The sequence below is a fragment of the Pongo pygmaeus genome, chromosome 8 (genome assembly GCF_028885625.2).
Source record: "Pongo pygmaeus isolate AG05252 chromosome 8, NHGRI_mPonPyg2-v2.0_pri, whole genome shotgun sequence".
NCBI classification, from domain to species: Eukaryota; Metazoa; Chordata; class Mammalia; order Primates; family Hominidae; genus Pongo; species Pongo pygmaeus.
Genome location: NC_072381.2, coordinates 71950853 through 71969286, shown reverse-complemented (window position 1 = coordinate 71969286; position 18434 = coordinate 71950853). Strand labels below are relative to the sequence as shown.

At 49.3% G+C, this 18434-nt stretch overlaps 1 protein-coding gene across 2 annotated transcripts in view; it reads right to left on the bottom strand.

The window, feature by feature from the left end:
* Nucleotides 1–18434, bottom strand: part of LRRC20 (leucine rich repeat containing 20) — a 97702-nt gene that overhangs the window by 75686 nt on the left and 3582 nt on the right. Inside the window, exon 2 of one of the 2 annotated variants that reach the window (XM_054436957.2) lies at nt 15814–15958. The exons of the other annotated variant lie outside the window; for it this stretch is intronic. Coding sequence (XP_054292932.1) covers nt 15814–15895 — 82 coding nt within the window. The 5' untranslated portion in view covers nt 15896–15958. The remainder of the gene's footprint in view (nt 1–15813; nt 15959–18434) is intronic. 2 annotated transcript variants of the gene reach the window in all.

Genomic DNA, 18434 nt, shown 5'->3' with positions numbered 1-18434 from the left:
GGCTTAGGCTGGTCTTGAACTCCTGGGTTCAAGTGATCCTCCCGCCCTGGCCTCTCAAAGTGTGAGGGTTACAGGTGTGAGCCACCACACCGGGCCCACTGCATTTCTGCCAGCTCTGTCAGGGCCCCTATCCCATTGTGTCTCACATGAAAGTTGTCAATGTGTTTGTCTCACTCTTCCTAGCAGGGCAGAGAGCTCCCAGAAGGCAGAAATTAGGTCCCACTGAAATGGGTGGCATGTTAAAGAGGGTATGGGAACTGTCATAATGGCACACGCCTATAGTCGCAGCTGCTCTCAGGAAGCTGAGGTGGAAGGACCACTTGAGCCTAGATGGTTGAGGCTGCAGTGAGCTATGATCATGCCACTGCACCCGCCTCGAAGACAGAGTGAGACCCCGTCTCTAAAAAAGAAAAAAAAAAAAAAAAGAGAGAAAGAGAGAGAGAGAAAGAGAGAATGAAGCACAGGAGGCCAACAGATTCAAGTTCAAATCCCAGCACAAGATTTTAAGATTTGCTGGCTGTGAGCGTCCACGCAAACCACTGCAGCTCATGAGGCCTCAGTTTCCCCTTTGATAAGTGACATGAAATATCACCTCTCCAGAGCTGGGAAAATCAGATGCACTCACTCATCAGACAAATATTTCCTGAGTATCCACTATATGCCAGCACTGTCCGAGGATATGATGGTGAGCAATACAGAGTGAGTCCCTGCTCTCAGGGAGCTTACGCCCTAGTGTGGCGAGAAGGCAGTACATGAGGGAATGGCAAGCAGTGATAACTGCCCTCAAGAAAACAAAATGGTGTAATGGGAGAGCAGGTAACTGAGGCAGGGGCAGGGGCAACCCTCACTAGGGTGATCAGGAAGCGCTTCTAGGAGGAAGTGACATTTAGCTGAGACAAGAATAAAAAGGATAAGATCTGAGAGGTACAGTGTTAAAATAAGCAAGCAAACAAAAAAGAATAAAAAAGAGCAGGGCATGCAAAGATTTGGGGAAAGGATGATCAAGGTGGAAATCACAGCAAGCGCACAGCTTGATGGCACACCTGCCAGGGCCCAGCCATTGGCTCCCTCCCCCTGCCCTCACCCTCCCATCCCATCCTCTGCAGAACGGTAAACAGACACAGGACACAATAAATACACATCTGCCGGAGTGAATGTGACAAAACCAGGAATCTCGGGGATGAACTGGAGCACGACAAAAATATGCACCTTAGTGAAAAACAGTCAACTGAGATTGAGGCAGGTGCCAGTTAAAAAGATCTTAAATTCAGGCCAGGCGTGGTGGCTCACACCTGTAATCCCAACACTTTGGGAGGCCGAGGTAGACGGATCACCTGAGTTCGGGAGTTCGAGACCAGCCTGGCCAACATGGTGAAACCCCGTCTCTACTAAAAATACAAAAAATTAGCCAGGTATAGTGACGCACGCCTGTAATCCCAGCTACTCAGGAGACTGAAGCACGAGAATCACTTGAACCCAGGAGGCGGAGGTTGCAGTGAGCCGAGATTGTGCCACTGCACTCTAGCCTGGGTGACAGAGCAAGACTCTGTCTCAAAAAAAAAGAAGCATTTAGGCTGGGCCTTAAAGTATAAGAAGGGCGCAGACACGTGAAGAACAGGGAAGAGCATCCCAGGCAAAGGGAACAGTATGTGCAAAGGCCTGTGGCTAGAAAGGCTTAATAGTTCAAAGGACTGATAGTCTGGGCTGTAAAGATGAGGGAAGCCCCAAGCTACTCAAAGTGCGGTCAGAGAATTTGGCAAGTGTCAGGTCATCCACAGCTTTGTGGTATGAGCTTGGGTTTTACTCATTGTGTAGAAGAAGCCAATGAAGGTTTAATACAGACAGAACTGCTAAAGGTCAGCACTGGAGTCCCACATTTGACAGATGAGAACTGGGCCCTGCAATGGGGACTTAGAGTGAGGACCAGAACCCCAGCTTCCTCATTTCTGGACCACAGCCTCCTATAAAACAGAACTCTCATCTTTTCACCTCACCCAACTTCACTTGGTGTGAGGCCTGTCCTGACAGAGCTGACTCCACCCAGTGCCAGGCTCGGCCCTTTACAGGCATGACCTCCCAGAGCAATGGGCCTCAAGGGGGGCAGTTTTGCCCCCAGGGGACATTTGGAAATGTCTGGAGACAAATTTGGCTGTTACAACTGGGGGTGGAGTGAGGGCAGGGGGTGCTACTAGTGTTATCAACTGAATGTATGTGTCACCCCAAAATTCATAGGTTAAAATCTAATCTCTAATGTGACATTTGAGATGGGGCCTTTGGGAGGTGATTAGGTCGTGAGGGTGGAGCCCCCATGGACAGGATTAGTGTCCTTATGAAAGAGACCCCCAGGCCAGTGCAGTGGTTCAAACCTGTAACACCTATAATCTCAAGATTTCGGGAGGCTGAGGTGGGAGGATCACTTGAGCCCAGGAGTTCGAGACTAGTCTGGGCAAGATGGTGAGACTCGTCTCTACTAAAAAAAAAAAAAAATTTAAATTAGCCAGGCATGGTGATGTGTGCCTGTAGTCCCAGCTACTCGAGAGGCTGAGTCAGGAGGATCATTTTAGCCTAAGAGTTTCAGCCACTGCACTCCAGCCTGGGCAAAGGGAGGGAAGGGCAGAGGGGATGGAAGGGGAGGGGAGAGGAGAAGAAACCCCAGAACATTCTCTCAAGGAAAGAAAGAAGGAAAAAGAGAGAGGAAGGGAGGAAGGAAGAAACCCCAGAAAAGTCTCTCCCTGGCCCCCCAACCATGGAGGACATGGCGAGAAACATCTGTTAATGAATCAGGAAGCAGACCCGCACCAAACACTGAGCCTGCCAGTGCCTTGATCTTGGACTTCCCCGCCTCCAGAATTGTGAGAAATAAATCTCTGCTGTTTATATTTTGCTATAGAAGCCTGAATGAACTAAGGCATCTTGCCTCAAGTGGGGCTAGGATGTTGCTAAACATCTTACCAAGCACAGGACAGCCCCCCAGAACAAAGAATTATCCAGCTCAAAAACCAAAGGTGTCAAGACAGAGATGTGCCCACCCAGGGATACAAAGCCTTCCTTTCAAAAAGGTGCAGAGCCCTCAAGGGAAGAAAGCCCTCCCCAGGGAGCACAGGAGAAGAGGGAGAAGGGTCATTCTTAGCCTCCCAGAAGCCCCAATCCAGAGAGAGCAAGTCTAGAGGTGGCATGCTAGGCAGAAGGCTCCAAGTCACCCCCCACCACAGCACACCACAGAGGAGGCAGAGTTGGGAAAGGTCTGTCTCCTTACAGAGGAACTCAGTCCCCCTGGGAGAGCAGCACAGACCCTGCAGTGGGGACCTCCAGCCCCCTCTCCTGCCTGGCAAACTCCCACCTGCTTCCTGCGAGAGGCAGAGAGCCAAGGATGGCAGATCTGAGGCCTCAGCCCTGTGGCAAACACAGCCAGGCAGCCCCAGCCATCTGGGAGCTGCCGTGTGAGAGCGCAGTCCCTCCCCCATGCTCTCAGAGCTGGACTGTGCCAGGCGGACCCTCAGGACTCGCCAGGCCAGGAAACATCACAGCAAAACACACTCCCCTCACCCCTACCAGGTGCCGGCCTCAGCTCTGGGCCAGGAACTACAGGCCAACAAGCCCTGGTGAGGGCCAAGATCACCACCCCACCAGACCAGAAAAGCAGCTCCCACTCCAGTCCCTGGCTGCCCCCTTTCAGTGTAAGAATGTGCTAGAGAGATGTCTGCCTCCCCTCCAGACTGGGCACTCCCGGGCACATGCATTGCCCTCCAGGCAGAGCACACACAGCAGCTGCTCAAAGTGTGTTTTTTGAAGGAGGAGCCAGTGGCAATTTCTGAACGAAGAAAAGGTTGTGATTCAGTAGGTATCTATTAAGTTTTTGCTGAGTAATCTTGTTCAGAAAAGGGGTTGCAACATCAGGTCCCTGCAGGGGTTGGACAGGAACATAAACATAAGAAGGGAGTGGAAGCCTTGGTCAGAACACCCAGCAACAGCTCACCCAGCAACAGCCTGGCCAGGTCCCTGGGCTCGGCTTCCGGTCCTTGGCTTGGCCTGTGACAGGGCGCCATCTGTTGGCTACTACAAAAGGAAGCAAGCGCTCAGCCAAAGCGCAGGTGGGCCCGCGAGGGACGAAAGGTAGACACACCCCTCGCACTAGCCTTGGTCTCCCTGTTTTGATTCCACAGCTCCCAGCCTAGCTGCTCAGGTCTCTCCCTAGGAGCACATCACATCCACGTCCATATTTATTCATCATCTCCCACACGCACATCCAGAACCCTGCCAGGCAATGCCCCTGCCCCACCCCGCAGCAGCCATCAGGACAGGAAGCTCCAAATTTTAAACAGTAAGCCAGTGATTCTCAAAATACAAGGCAAAGAAGAATCAGACACAGTTCATGTTAAAATGCAGATCACCAGATCCTCTCTGAGATTCAATTTTTTTTTTTTTTTGAGATGAAGTCTTGCTCTGCCGCCCAGGCTGGAGTGCAGTGGCACCATCTCAGCTCACTGCAACCTCCGCCTCCTGGGTTCAAGGGATTCTCCTGCCTCCGCCTCCCGAGTAGCTGGGATTACAGGCGTGCGCCACCACGCCCAGCTAATTTTTGTATTTTTAGTAGAGACGGGGTTTCACCATGTTGGTCAGGCTGGTCTCGAACTCCTGACCTCGTGATCCAACCACCTCGGCCTCCCAAAGTGCTGGGATTACAGGCGTGAGCCACCGCGCCCGGCGAGATTCAACTTTTAAAGCTCTAGAGTTAGGGTCCGTGGATCTGTATGCTTAACCAATACCCAAATGATCCTGATAGGAGAAAATCTTCTTGACCTTGGGTTAGGCAAAGACTTCTCACATACAATACCAAAAGTATCATCCATAAAAGAAAAAATGATAAATTAAATTTCATCAAAATTAAAAACGTGAGCCAGGCAGGTGGCACGCACTTGTAGTTCCAGCTACTCTGGAAGCTGAAATAGGAGGATCTCTTGAGCCCAGGAGTTCCAGGCTACAGTGTGCAATGATTGTGCCTGTGAACAGCACTGCACTCCAGCCTAGGCAACATACCAAGACCCCACCTCGAAAAAACAAAACTAAAAAGAAAGAAAACCCAATGTTTTTTAATGGGCAAAAGATTTGAATAGAGATTTAATCAAAAACGAATGGATAGGCCGGGCACAGTGGCTCACGCCTGTAATCCCAGCACTTTGGGAGGCCGAGGCGGGCGGATCATGAGGTCAGGAGATCGAGATCATCCTGGCTAACACGGTGAAACCCCGTCTCTACTAAAAATACAAAAAATTAGCTGGGCGAGGTGGCAGGCGCGTATAGTCCCAGCTACTCGGGAGGCTGAGGCAAGAGAATGGTGTGAACCGTGGGAGGCGGAGCCTGCAGTGAGCCGAGATTGTGCCACTGCACTCCAGCCTGGGTGACAGAGCAAGATTCCATCTCAAAACAAAACAAAACAAAACAAAAACAAAAACAAATGGATAGCCAACAAGCACATGAAAAGTTGTACAACGTCGGCCAGGCACGTGGCTCACACCTGTAGTCCCAGCACTTTGGGAGGACGAGGCAGGCAGATCACCTGAGGTCAGGAGTTCAAGACCAGCCTGGCCAACATAGTGAAACCCCATCTCTACTAAAAATATAAAAATTAACCAGGCATGGTGGCAGGCGCCTGTAATCCCAGCTGCTCGGGAGGCTGAGGCAGGAGAATCACTTGAACCTGGGAGGCGGAGGTTTCAGTGAGCTGAGATTGTGCCACTGTACTCTAGCCTGGGTGACAAGAAGTGAAATTCTGTCTCAAAAAAATAATAATAAAATAAAAATAAAAGATGTTCAATATCACTCATCATCAGAGAACTGTAAATTAAAACTACAATGATACACCTCTTAATACTATAAAAAAAGAAAAAATAAATCAAACTACAATGAGATACATTACACCCTAGAGAATGTATACAATTAAAAACCATACCGAGTGTTGAAAAGGATGTGAAGGAATTGGAGTTCTCAATCTCTTCAGAAAAGAGTGTGGCAGTTTTTTATAGTCAAACATATACTTAATATATAGAGTTGGCTCTCTATACCTGTGGGTTTTGTACCCACAAATTCAACCAAACACAGAAAATATTTGAAAATAAATAAATAATACAAATTTTAAAAAGCAATACAACTATTTACATAGCATTTACATTGTATTATATACTATAAGTAATCTAGAAATGATTTAAAGTATATAAAACGATGTGTGTAGGTTAGATGCAAATACTATAGCACTTTATATAAAGGACTTGAGTATCCTTGAATATTGGTATCTGTGGGGCTCCCGGAACCAATCCCCTCAGATATGGAGGGACAACTGTACAACCCAGCAATCCTACTCCTGTGTATTTATCTGAGAGAAATGAAAACTTTACTGACCAGATGCCGTGGTTTGTGCCCATAACCCCAGCACTTTGGGAGGCTGAGGCGGGAGGAATGCTTGAGCCCAGGAGTTTGAGACCAGCCTCGCCAACACAGGGAGACCCCATCTCTACAAAAAATACAAAAATTAGCCAGGTACAGTGGTGCACATATTGTAGTCCTAGCTACTCAGGAGGCTGAGGTGGGAGGACGCTTGAGCCCAGGGGGCGCAGGCTGCAGTGAGCCAAGATCATACCACTGCACTGCACTCTATCTAGCCTGGGCAAAAGAGTGAGACCCGGTCTCAAAAAAAAAAAAAAAAAAAAAGAAAAAGAAAAAGAAAACTTTGCTTCACAGCAAAACCTGCACGCAAATGTTTACAGGCTTTGTTCGTGATGTTAAAAAACTGGAAACAGTCCAAATGTCCTTCAGCAGATGAAAGGATAAACAGATCATGGAACACCCACACCATGTAACACTATTCAGCAGTGAAAGGAACAAACTACTGATTCCCACCAAACATGGATGAATCTCAAACATGTGATGCTAAAGTGAAAGAAGCCAGACTCAAGAGCTTATTTACTCTATCATTCCATTTCCATGATATCCTAGAAAAGGCAAAACCTCAGGGATGGAAAAGAGATCAGTGACTCCCAGGTACCAGGGATGGGGAGGGTTTGGCTGCCGGGGAGCACGAGGTGATAAAAAGGTTCTGAGTCTTGTTGTGGTTGGTTATAAAAACATATGTTTGTCAGAACTCAACTATATACTAAAAAGGGTAAATTTTATATATATAAATTATAACAATAAAATACATAAGGTCAAGGCATGGCAGAATCATCTGGGAGGCCTGCTAAAATCCACACTACCAGCCCCCACCCTCAGAGATTCTATTTTGACAGCTCTGGAGTAGTGCCCATAAATCTGCCTTTTTTATTTATTTATTTATTTATTTATTTTTGAGATGGAGTCTCGCTCCGTCACCCAGGCTGGAGTGCAGTAGCACAATCTTGGCTCACTGTAACCTCCACCTCCCAGGTTGAAGAGATTCTCCAGCTTCAGCCTCTCAAGTAGCTGAGACTACAGGCATGCATCACCATGCCTGGCTAATTTTTGCTTTTTTTTTTTGAAACGGAGTCTCACTCTGTCGCCCAGGGTGGAGTGCAGTGGCACGATCTCAGCTTACTGCAAGCTGCACCTCCTGGGTTCAAGTGATTCTCCTGCCTCAGCCTCCCAAGTAGCTGGGACTACAGGCGCCCAAGACCACACCCGGCTAATTTTATGTATTTTTAGTACAGATGGGGTTTCACTGTGTTAGCCAGGATGGTCTTGATCTCCTGACCTTGTGATCCGCCCGCCTCAGCCTCCTAAAGTGCTGGGATTACAGGAGTGAGCCACTGTGCCCGGCCATTTTTGCATTTTTAGTAGAGACGGGTTTCACCATGTTGGCCAGGCTGGTGTTGAACTCCTGACCTCAAGTGAGCTACCCACCACAAGGATTACAGGCGTCAGCCACCGCGCCCAACCTGAATCTGCATTTTTTTTCTGAAATTAACTGAGGTTTTATTTTTATTTATTTTTGGCGGCAGGGGGGACTGAGTCTTGTTCTGTCACCTAGGCTGGAGTGCAGTGGCACGATCTCAGCTCACTGTGCAACCTCCGCCTCCCAGGTTCAAGCAATTCTCCTGCCTCAGCCTCCCGAGTAGCTGGGACTAGAGGCGCATGCCGCCACGCCTAGCTAAGTTTTTGTATATTTAGTAGAGACGGGGTTTCACCGTGTTGCCCAGGCTGGTCTCGAACTCCTGAGCTCAGGCAATCTGTCCGCCTCAGCCTCCCAAAGTTCTAGGATTACAGGTGTGAGCTACCGTGCCCAGCCTGAATCTGCATTTTTAACCAGTACTCCTACAGTTCCTGATATTGGTTACCCAGGACCTACCCTGTAGAAAATCCTGCAGGAGTGAAGGAACTGACAGAGGGACATTTGCCCATGAAAGCAGTCCATGGGGGCTGTCCCCATCGTTTCTTTAACTCGAGACAGCCTAACAATGATGTAAATATTAAGTACAAAGGTAGATGTTCACCTCTGCTTTTTTTCCTCCTTTTCAAGGAACAGGGTGGGCTCACTGCGGTTCCAAGAAGACCTGGGAGGAGAGGCAGGTGTGTGGGTGGGAGAAGGCGGGAAGAGGGAAGTTCACATCATTGGCCTCGCTTAGTTCTCTCAGCCCTCCTCCTCATCTCCACCCCCATCCCTCGGGGCAGGCAGCAGGGTGGATGGCGAAAAGCAGGGCTGTGCCCTAGGCTGACCTATGAACTCTGCTCCCACTCCAAACAGCTGTGTCACCAGCAGGTCACCTACACTCAGCCTAGCTCCAGCAGCTATAAAACAGAGGAAAACTACCGCAAAAGCAAAGCAGGAGAGGAGGGAAGTTGAATACCCTTGTACAACAAAACACTTAAAAACACCAGATAAAATGCTCGAACCTGGGAGGCAGAGATTGCCGTGAGCAGAGATGGTGCCACTGCACTCCAGCACCTGGGTGACAGAGTAAGACCCTGTCTCAAAAAAAAAAAAAAAAAACCACACACACACACACACACACACACACACACACACTGGATAAAAGATGTTTCTCACATCTTTCTTTCCTCATCCGTAAAATGGGAGTATTAACATCACCTTTGTCATAGGGTTGTCATGGGGGATTAAATGAGTTAAAACCAGCAAACTGTTTACCACGATGCCTGGCATTTAATAAGGGCAAGTCCAAAAGACCAAAAATAGAGAATCTGAATCCCAGCACTTTGGGAGACTGAAACAGGTGGATCACTTGAGGTCAGCAGTTCGAGACCAGCCTGGGCAACACAGTGAAACCCCATCTCTACTAAATATACAAAAATTAGCTGGGCGTGGTGGCAGGTGTCCAGCTAATTTTGGGGGATAGCTGAGGCAGGAGAATCACTTGAACCCGAGAAGTGGAGGTTGTAATTAGCCAAATCTACTACTTGATAATAAAAAATAATAAAATAATAAAAATCTACTACCTGATAAGACAAAAAGCAGTTTAGTCCTTGCCTGGGCACTGAATTGTTAAAAAACAAAAATCTCCACTAAGATTCTGAAATCACAGACCTGTTCATACTTAGCGTTTGAATATTCACAGCCCTTAATTCATATACAGAAGCGCTTAGGGCTGAGACATTAATAGAAGACGTGCTTCTAGGCTGGTCACACTCAGGCACCTGACCAAAGCAATCACGACCCCTCCAGAGGACACAGCCCTGCAACCCAGGATTACACAAATGATAGTTCACCAGACAGGAGCACAGGGTCCAAATTATTATATAAAGTCCACCCAGAATAACCTACTGTGAGCAAGAGTCAGCAGGAACAACAGACTCAAACCCTCAAGAACGTCCTGTTATAGAAAAAGCAGGCCAGGCATGGTGGCTCAAGCCTGTAATCCTAGCACTTCGGGAGGCTGAGGCCAGGAGTTCAAGACTAGCCTGGCCAACATGATGAAACCCTGTCTCTACTAAAAGTACAAAAATTAAAAATTAACCAGGTGTGGTGGCATGCACCTGTAACCCCAGATACTTGGGAGGCTGAGGCAGGAGAATTGCTCGAACCCAGGAGGTGGAGGTTGCAGTGAGCTGAGATCACACCACTGCACTCCAGCCTAGGCGACAGAGTGAGACTCCGTTTCAAAAAAAAGAAAAAGCAGTAAAGATTTAAAACAAGCATAGGCTGAGACAAGAGGATAGCTTGAGGCCAGGAGCTTGAGAACAGCCTAGGCAACATAGTGAGACCCCATCTCTACAAAATATTTTAAAAATTAGTCGGTATAGTAGCAAGTGCCTGTAGTCTCAACTACTTGAAAGGCTGAGGTGGGAGGATCACTTGAGCCCAGGAATTCAAGGCTGCAGGGAACTATGATTGCGCCACTGCACTCCAGCCTGGGTGACAGAGCAAGACCTTGTTTCTAAAATGATTAAAGAAATAAAAAATAGAGCATAAGAAAGAAATAAGATTATTCCCTTAAATCAGATTTTTTTTTCAGTAAGAAGCAAAAGATTAATTGGATCTGAAGAGAAACTAGAGTATATTATATCAGATTTTTTAAATAGAACTTTTTCTTGCCCAGGCTGGAGTGCAGTGGCCCGATCATGACTCACTGCAGCCTCAACCTCCAGGACGCATGCAATCCTCTCACCTCAGCCTCCCAAAGTAGCTGACACTACAGGTGCGTGCCACTGCACCTGGCTAATTTTTTAAATTTTATTTTTGGTAGAGACAGAGTCTCTACCAAAAATATAAGCAGTTAGCATGTATTGAGTACCTGCTGCGTACTAGGTGCCTGGGGGCTCCCAGGGATGTGTGTAGTAGAGTCTCGGGCCTCAGGCCTTTTCAAATCCTGCTCCTCTGCATCACGATCATTCTTTAAAAGCCAGCCCCCGTGCACACTGCAGAGCTGGGAGCCTAAGACCTGGAGAGGAGCGGGGTGCAGGGAAGCCTGGCCCCACAACCACAGGCTGGAGTGAAGGGTGGGGTCAGACTGAGGCCCCTCAGCGGTCCAGGACCCATGGAAGCCCAGATAGAAAAGGGGCAGGGAAAGAGAGCCTGGCTCAGGGGAGGCAGATTACCTAAGGGGCAGTTTGCAACTCTGCATGCTCCTTAGAAGCATCTAGAAGATGATGCTGAGGAGGGGTGAGAGGCTGGGAGGAAAGCAGCTTCAACTCAAGCTGAAGGCCTCCCAGGGGCCAAACGGAAAGGAGCCCACATCTCCGGGGATGGAGAAGCCTGGAGTGGAGTGAGAAAGGCTGGATCCTCGCCTCGAGTTACAGGAGGAAGCAGGCCCGGCTCCAGCTGTAGCCAGGGGTGCCGCAGGAGCACTGGGGGAGCATGCGAAGTGCTTACCAGGGTTACTTGCGTGAGTAAGGTGAGAGCAAGCCTGTAACTGAGCTCTTCCAGCCCAGTCTCTACAGGGGATCTCCCACTCTGCAGCAGCACCTGTGGCTCTGGAGCACCACCCCAGGAGGGAACTCAGCAGGACGGGAAAAGCCAGGGAAGCCTATGTCTCTCCCAGGGGCCTCGGCTTTGAGAATGAGCTACCCCTGAACTCTCATCTGTTGTCAAGATGTGTGTTTTATTTCCATAGTGGCAGGTGGTCCTTTCCCTAAAATCTGTTCTCTAATTTTAAGAGTAATACGTTCATTATAGAACATTTAGAAAATGCAAAATAGTATTTTCTAACTCCCATTTCCACGTTGGTTATTTCCTTCCATTTTCTTTCCTATATATATGCACAGGTTTAACATAATTCGTACCTTACCCTACATACAGTTTGGCATTCTTGATTTTTTCCAATTCACGTTATATATGAGAATGTGCCAGTTCTTCTTTTTTTTTTTTTTTTTTTGAGATGGAGTCTCACTCTGTCGCCCAGGCTGGAGTCCAGTGGCACGATCTCAGCTCACTGCAAGCTCCGCCTCCCAGGTTCATGCCATTCTCCTGCCTCAGCCTCCCGAGTAGCTGGGACTACAGGTGCCCGCCACCACGCCCGGCTAATATTTTTGTATTTTTAGTAGAGACAGGGTTTCACCATGTTAGCCAGGATGGTTTCGATCTCCTGACCTTGTGATCCGCACGCCTCGGCCTCCCAAAGTGCTGGGATTACAGGCGTGAGCCACTGCACCCGGCCAAGAATGTGCCAGTCTTTATTCAATCATACAATGAAATATTACGTGCCATTGTTGATGCTACATAAATAGCATTATATAGGCCGGGTGCAGTGGCTCACGCCTATAATCCCAGCACTTTAGGAGGCTGAAGCAGGTGGATCGCTTGAGGCCAGGTGTTCAAGACCAGCTTGGCCAACATGGCAAAACCCCATCTCTACTAAAAAAAAAGAAAAATAAGCTAGGCATGGTGGCACACACCTGTAATCCCAGCTACTTGGGAGGCTGAAGGAAAATCACTTGAACCCGGGAGAGGGAGGTTGCAGTGAGCCAAGATTGTGCCATGGCACTCCAGCCTGGGCAAGCAAGATGACTCCATCTCAAAACAAAAAGAAAAAAAAGAAAGAAAAAAAAAAGCATTGTATACCTGTAACCAAATTTATTTAAGCAATTTTCTGGTGCTGGATGTTTAGGATGCTTCAGATTGTTAGCTATTTTACATAAGAACCATACAGAGTTACTTTATGATTCAATTCAATTACCACCTCCTCCAGAAAGCCTTCCTGGTCTACTTCAATACCCAGCAATATCTCCCACCTCTGAATTAGGACAACCTGTGTTCCATCCGACACACCTTAGCATGGAGCCTGTGTGTCACTGCTCTCTGAAGACTGTCTTGTGGGTGATGGGCTGGTCTCAGGTCCAGGACTCTACTACACACATTCCTGGGAGCCCCCAAGCAACCAGTATACAGCAGGTACTCAATACATGCTAACTGCTTAGACCCAGCCCCCTTAGATTGTATAAGCCTGGTCAGCTCCATTTCCTAAGGGTCAGGATTACAGATGCCCACTATGGCCAGGTTGGAAATTTTGCTTCTTCTCTGGCCACTGCACAGATGCAAAAGATCCCTGTTATTCAACCACAACTTTTAGACCCAGTCCCCTCCACATGAAAGTCTTGAGCTTCAGGCAAGATTGCCATAGCTAAAGTCTCTGCCAACTTGACTAGAGCTTCACAGCAGTCATGACCCTGGCAATCACCAAACATCTGCCCCCACCCCAGGGCTGCATGGTGGAGACAGGGCCCAGGCTCTGGTGTGAGAAATCAAGGTTCCAATCCCAGGCATAGCAGTGGTCTGGCAGGGTGGCCAGAGAACTGCTTGGGTTCCTTGGTGGGTATGGCCCCCAGGCAGTGCAGGGGAGCTGGTCGCAGCATGCCTTGCCCTAGCCGCCCTGCACACTTCACCTGATGCAGGGTGCCCACTCTTCAGCTCACAGAAATGCCCACCTGCCCACCAGCCCACCTGACCTTGCAATCTCCAGTCCACAGAGGTTGAAGTTCAAGGGCTCCTCAACACGGCCTTCCAGGCTCTCCGCCTGCCAGGCACCATCCCTCACCACCTGCCCCAATGCTGCTGTGGTAACTGGGCAGGGCCTCTCCTCCAACTCAGGCACACCCCCGCCACTGCCTGGAGTGCCTGTCTCCTCACCGCTGCCTCCTGAAACATCCTCTCTCAAACAGCACCCACCCCCTAAGCAGCTTCCCCGACGCCCCGGTGAGAATTGTTTTCCCTCCCCTGCAGCCTCTCCACTCCTGCCACATCTGAATGAAGTGGAGCTGCTGTGTCCCTATCCCCTGTGACACCTTTTTTTTTTTTGAGATGGAACCTTGCTCCATCACCCAAGCTGGAGGTGCGGTGGCGAGATCTTGACTTACTGCAACCACCATCTCCTGGGTTCAGGCGATTCTCCTGCCTCAGCCTCCCAAGTAGCTGGGATTACACGCGTGTACCACCATACCAGCTAATTTTTTGAATTTTTAGTATGTTTTAGTATGTTGGCCAGGCTGGTCTTAAACTCCTGGCCCCAAGCGATCCACCTGCTTTGGCCTCCCAAAGTGCTGAGATTACAGGCATGAGCCACCATGCCCGGCCCCCTGTGACATTTTGAAGCAGGGGTAGGTTACTTACCACAGACATCTGTCAATTTGCACTGAACCCTCCATTGGAAGGCAGTGAGAAGAACACCCAGCGCAGACCTGGCTGGCTGACACCCGTAGAAGGTGCATTTGCAAGGGGAAGGGCTTAGATCCCGCCACCAGCTTTTGGGAATGAGCAAAAATTAAAAATAATAGCTGCCATTTATTGAGCTCCCTATGTGCCAAACACCTTACTCTTCCAATTACTGGAATTAAGACATTCCAATTACTCTTAACTACCTTGATGAGGTAGACACAATTACCATTCCCATTTTATAGATGAAGAAACTGAGGCTCTGAGAGGTTAAGCAATCTGCTACAGTACCAGGTGAGTGGGTGGCAGAGTAGGGATTCAAATCCAGGCCCATGTGACTCAAAGCCTAGCTCTGAACCGCAGTCTCAGTGGTAGAGAGCCTTAAACAACCATATTACTGACCAGTACAGGATTCCGGAATTCCTTCACTGAGGGCTCACAGTCATCAGCTCACTAGCTTAAAGCTCCTTCCAAAGGCTTCCCTCCAACACCAATGACAATCTTCAGTAAGCCTGCTGATAGAGGAAATGCCTCTGGCCTTAGCTAAGCTCAGCAAACACTTCCACACGTTTACAAAGCGCCTGACACTGAGCTGGGCTCTGGCGCAGGGCAGGGGGAAGCAAATAACCACAGGGTCCCTGTGCTCTACAGATGCTGAAGGAGTGCTACGGAGGAGGAAGGGAGCAAAGGGTGGATGAGGGAAGGCGGAGGGCTTCCTGGAAGAGGCAGTGATCAAGCTCATCCTGAAGGCTGAGTCTCTCCACTTCCTGGACCACCTCTCTCTGCCTCTGACTGCCTTTCCAGTCTCTGTGACTTTGCTAAGGCAGTAACTACCATGGAAGGAAGCGCTCCTTTGTGAGATAGACAGACAGACACACACACACAACCCTACCTGCCTGTGAAATTCCTCTCCGTGTACCTAACTCCAATTCTGCCTGCCTATCTGCAAGATCATCCCCAAGGCAGGACTGTGCTCCAGGCCTCTACAGTGGTGCCTGCATTCCAGAGGTGACATACATGCACATACACACATGCAAACACACTCGGGCACATGCACGCACACACAGGCACACACACACAGGTAACTGCACTGTATCCCCTGCTGCCCCTTGCACTTGGTGGACAGTCAGTAAGTATCTGCTGAATTCAATTAAATGGGATGGTTTGCCTAAATGCTTGGGAGTCTTGGGGTAATTGATGGAATAAAATGCCCTGGCCAATTCAAAGCAAAAAAATATATAAGACACAATTCAAGAAAAATAGTGGAGTGTAAAGGGGTCTCCCCGCTGGGCAACCTCAAAGAACCCATTTTGCCGTCACTTTCTTCATGGGATGACTGAGGCTAACCACGCTCAGCTGGCTTCATTCACCCCAGGGAGCCTGTGAAGATTCAACAAGATAACATTCAGGAGGCGCCCAGCACGGGGCCTGGCACACAGATGCTACTTGGCCAGGACCAGCTCTGTATTTTCACGTGGTCCAAGGGCACACACACTCAGTCATCAGCAGTCAAAGGACAAGCAGGCAGGCCCCATCACTCAGTGGTTTTCAAACCTCTTTGACCAGGACCCACAGTAAGAAATGTCTTACACAAATTACACACTGTTGCAATGAAAGTTCCACAAAACACTTATTCTCAGGATGAGGTTGCACACTGATGCTTGTGTCTTTCATCTCTGTTTCATTTCTAAGCTGATCTCATAACTGCTTCCAGGGAAGTTGGGAAAAGCCCTGCCCTCACTCACCCAGAGTGTCAGAGCCGCTCTCCACCGTCTCGTTGACCTTCCTTGCTACTCTGGCCACGGCCTCACCCATCTTCTTCAGCATGCAGACACAGGTGTCCTGCTGCCAGCCCCCAGGCTGGTCTGCTGCTCACAAAAGGGCCTGAGCCTGGGGAAGACGCAGTGCCATGAAGTGCCCGCCTGCCAGCCAGGGGCCCACCCAGGCATCCCCCTCCAGCATCCTTCTCCCCCAGGACCCAGGCTGTCAGGAGGCCTGCAGGGAGGGCCCCAGGCCACTCACCTCCTCTTGCAGGGCCGAGAGCTCAGGCCACATCCAGCTTGGCCTTTGCACAAGCTGGTCTGCCAGTCTGGCAGCTGGGTTCTACTGGTTTTCTGGGAGGATCAACATGTGACCTCACCAGACATGGGGACCAGGCCTGAGCCAGCAGACAGGGAGGTGTGAGGACTCAGGGGTGTGCTGGCCTGTGATTCACTCTATAGGCGGGGCATTGGGAAGGAGGTAGGGCGCAGCCAACTGCAGGAGAAAGACACCCGTCCCTCCATCCCACAGGCTCTAAGCTGGTCCCCTGTCCACCCCCTGCCCAGGACAATTTCCCCATCTCCCCTGTTCACCCCACCCATATCTGCCTTGTGCATGGCAGGAAGTGGGGACATGAAGGCAAATCAGAGCCCTGTGAGCCCATCAGAACACACGGACTGGCGGTGGGTGGTCTCTAAGAATTCCTTTCCCATGTGCCAATAGGAAGGAGAGGTTACAGTACTAGCCTGCAGACCTGATTATCAGCCTGATGCTGAGTTTATCTGCAAGAAAAGCGGGCAGGGGCCGGGGGGGTGGAGATGGAAATGAGAGAAGAGAAGTTGGATCACTAGAGGAAAAGAGGCTGAAAGAAAGGTGAGGAAAACAAAATGATAAGGTGTTAAGACATAAGGACTTGCAAACACCCTCAACTCCCTGTTTATTACAGAGAAGGAAACAAGCACAGAGAGGGGCTAGGTGACCTGGCCAAGGTCAAAGTGAGTAAGTGGCAAGAATCAGGTCAGCCCAGCTCCATAGCCAGTGCTCACTTCTTTATAAAAATAACAGCACCCCATGGAGAGAGGAATGAGCTCAAGTCCAAGGTCAGCACCCCTCTTTGCCCCCAGACCCCAGTCCCAGCTTCACAGACAGCTCAAGAAGCTCCAGTGAACTCACTCCAAGGGCCGAAGGCAGAAGAAGGTGAAGGGCAGAGAGAAGGGGCATGGGGACAGTGCTAAGAGCTAACAGTCACCAAGAAAAAGTTCCCACGTGGTCAACTGGACAAGCAGGGCAGGCAAGGCCAAGCCAGGGCTGGACAAGCAGGGCAGGCAAGGCCAAGCCAGGGCTGGCCAAGCCCACCCATCTGCTTCAGGGAGTTACTGTGAGTTTAGTATGTGTGTGCATTTCCACTAAACAGGCTGGCACTAAAGGTTTGAGACACACTCATACAGAGCAGTGGGAAAACACTGATTTTGGAGACAGGTCAAATGCTCAACTCCCCCATTTATTAGCTGAGAGGCCTTGGGAGAGTTTCTTAACTCCTCTCAGCCTGTTTCTTCTTCATGTGAATAGGAGATCTAGTAATACCCAACTTGCTAGGTTAATATGAGGATTGAACAAAATATATATACCTGTCTAGCTCAGAGCCCAGGACACGTAAATATTCAATAAAAGTTAAGAGGATAAAGCAGTGCACATGTGGATGTAACAGCAGCATATAACCCCAGTTTAATACTCATGTGAGTCTGAACAAAACACTGAGGGAACTCATCTTTGAGGAATGAGTGGAATTTCTATCTCTCCACCTCCAGGAAATCTCCTCTTATTGCCTCAGTGTTCTCTCCTCCCTCTGAGTTTCAGTAGCACTTAATGACTTAGCACAAGTCACCTGGATTACTTATGAGCTTTTAAATATACACTTGTCAGCCAGGCGCAGTAACTCCCGCCTGTAATCCCAGCACTTTAGGAGGCCTAGGCGGGTGGATCACTTGAGGTCGGGAGTTGGAAACCAGCCTGACCGACAATGGTAAAACTCTGTCTCTACTAAAAATACAAAAAAAAAAAAAAAATGGTTGGGCGCAGTGCCTCACACCTGTAATCCCAGCACTTTGGAAGGCCGAGGTGGGCAGATCACCTAAGGTCAGGAATGCAAGACCAGCCTGGCCAACGTGGTAAAACCCCATCTCTACTAAAAATACAAAAATTAGCTGGGTGTGGTGGCAGGCGCCTCAGGAAGCTGAGGCAGGAGAATCTCTTGAACCCAGGAGGCAGAGGTTGCAGTGAGCCGAGATTGTGTCCTTGCACTCCAGCCTGGGCAACAAGAGTGAACCTCGGGCTCAAAAAAAAAAAAAAATTAGCCAGGCATGGTCGCACATGCCTGTAATCCCAGCTACTAGGGAGGCTGAGGCAGAAGAATCGTTTGAATCCAGGAGGCAGAGGTTGCAGTGAGCTGAGATCGTGCCATTGCACTCCAGCCTGGGCGATAAGAGCAAAGCTCTGTCTCAAAAATAAATAAATAAACAAACAAACACTTGTCTCCCCCATTGGCCTGTGGGCAGCTTGTGGGCAGGGAATAGACCTATACTGTGCTTCTCTCCACACACTGAAC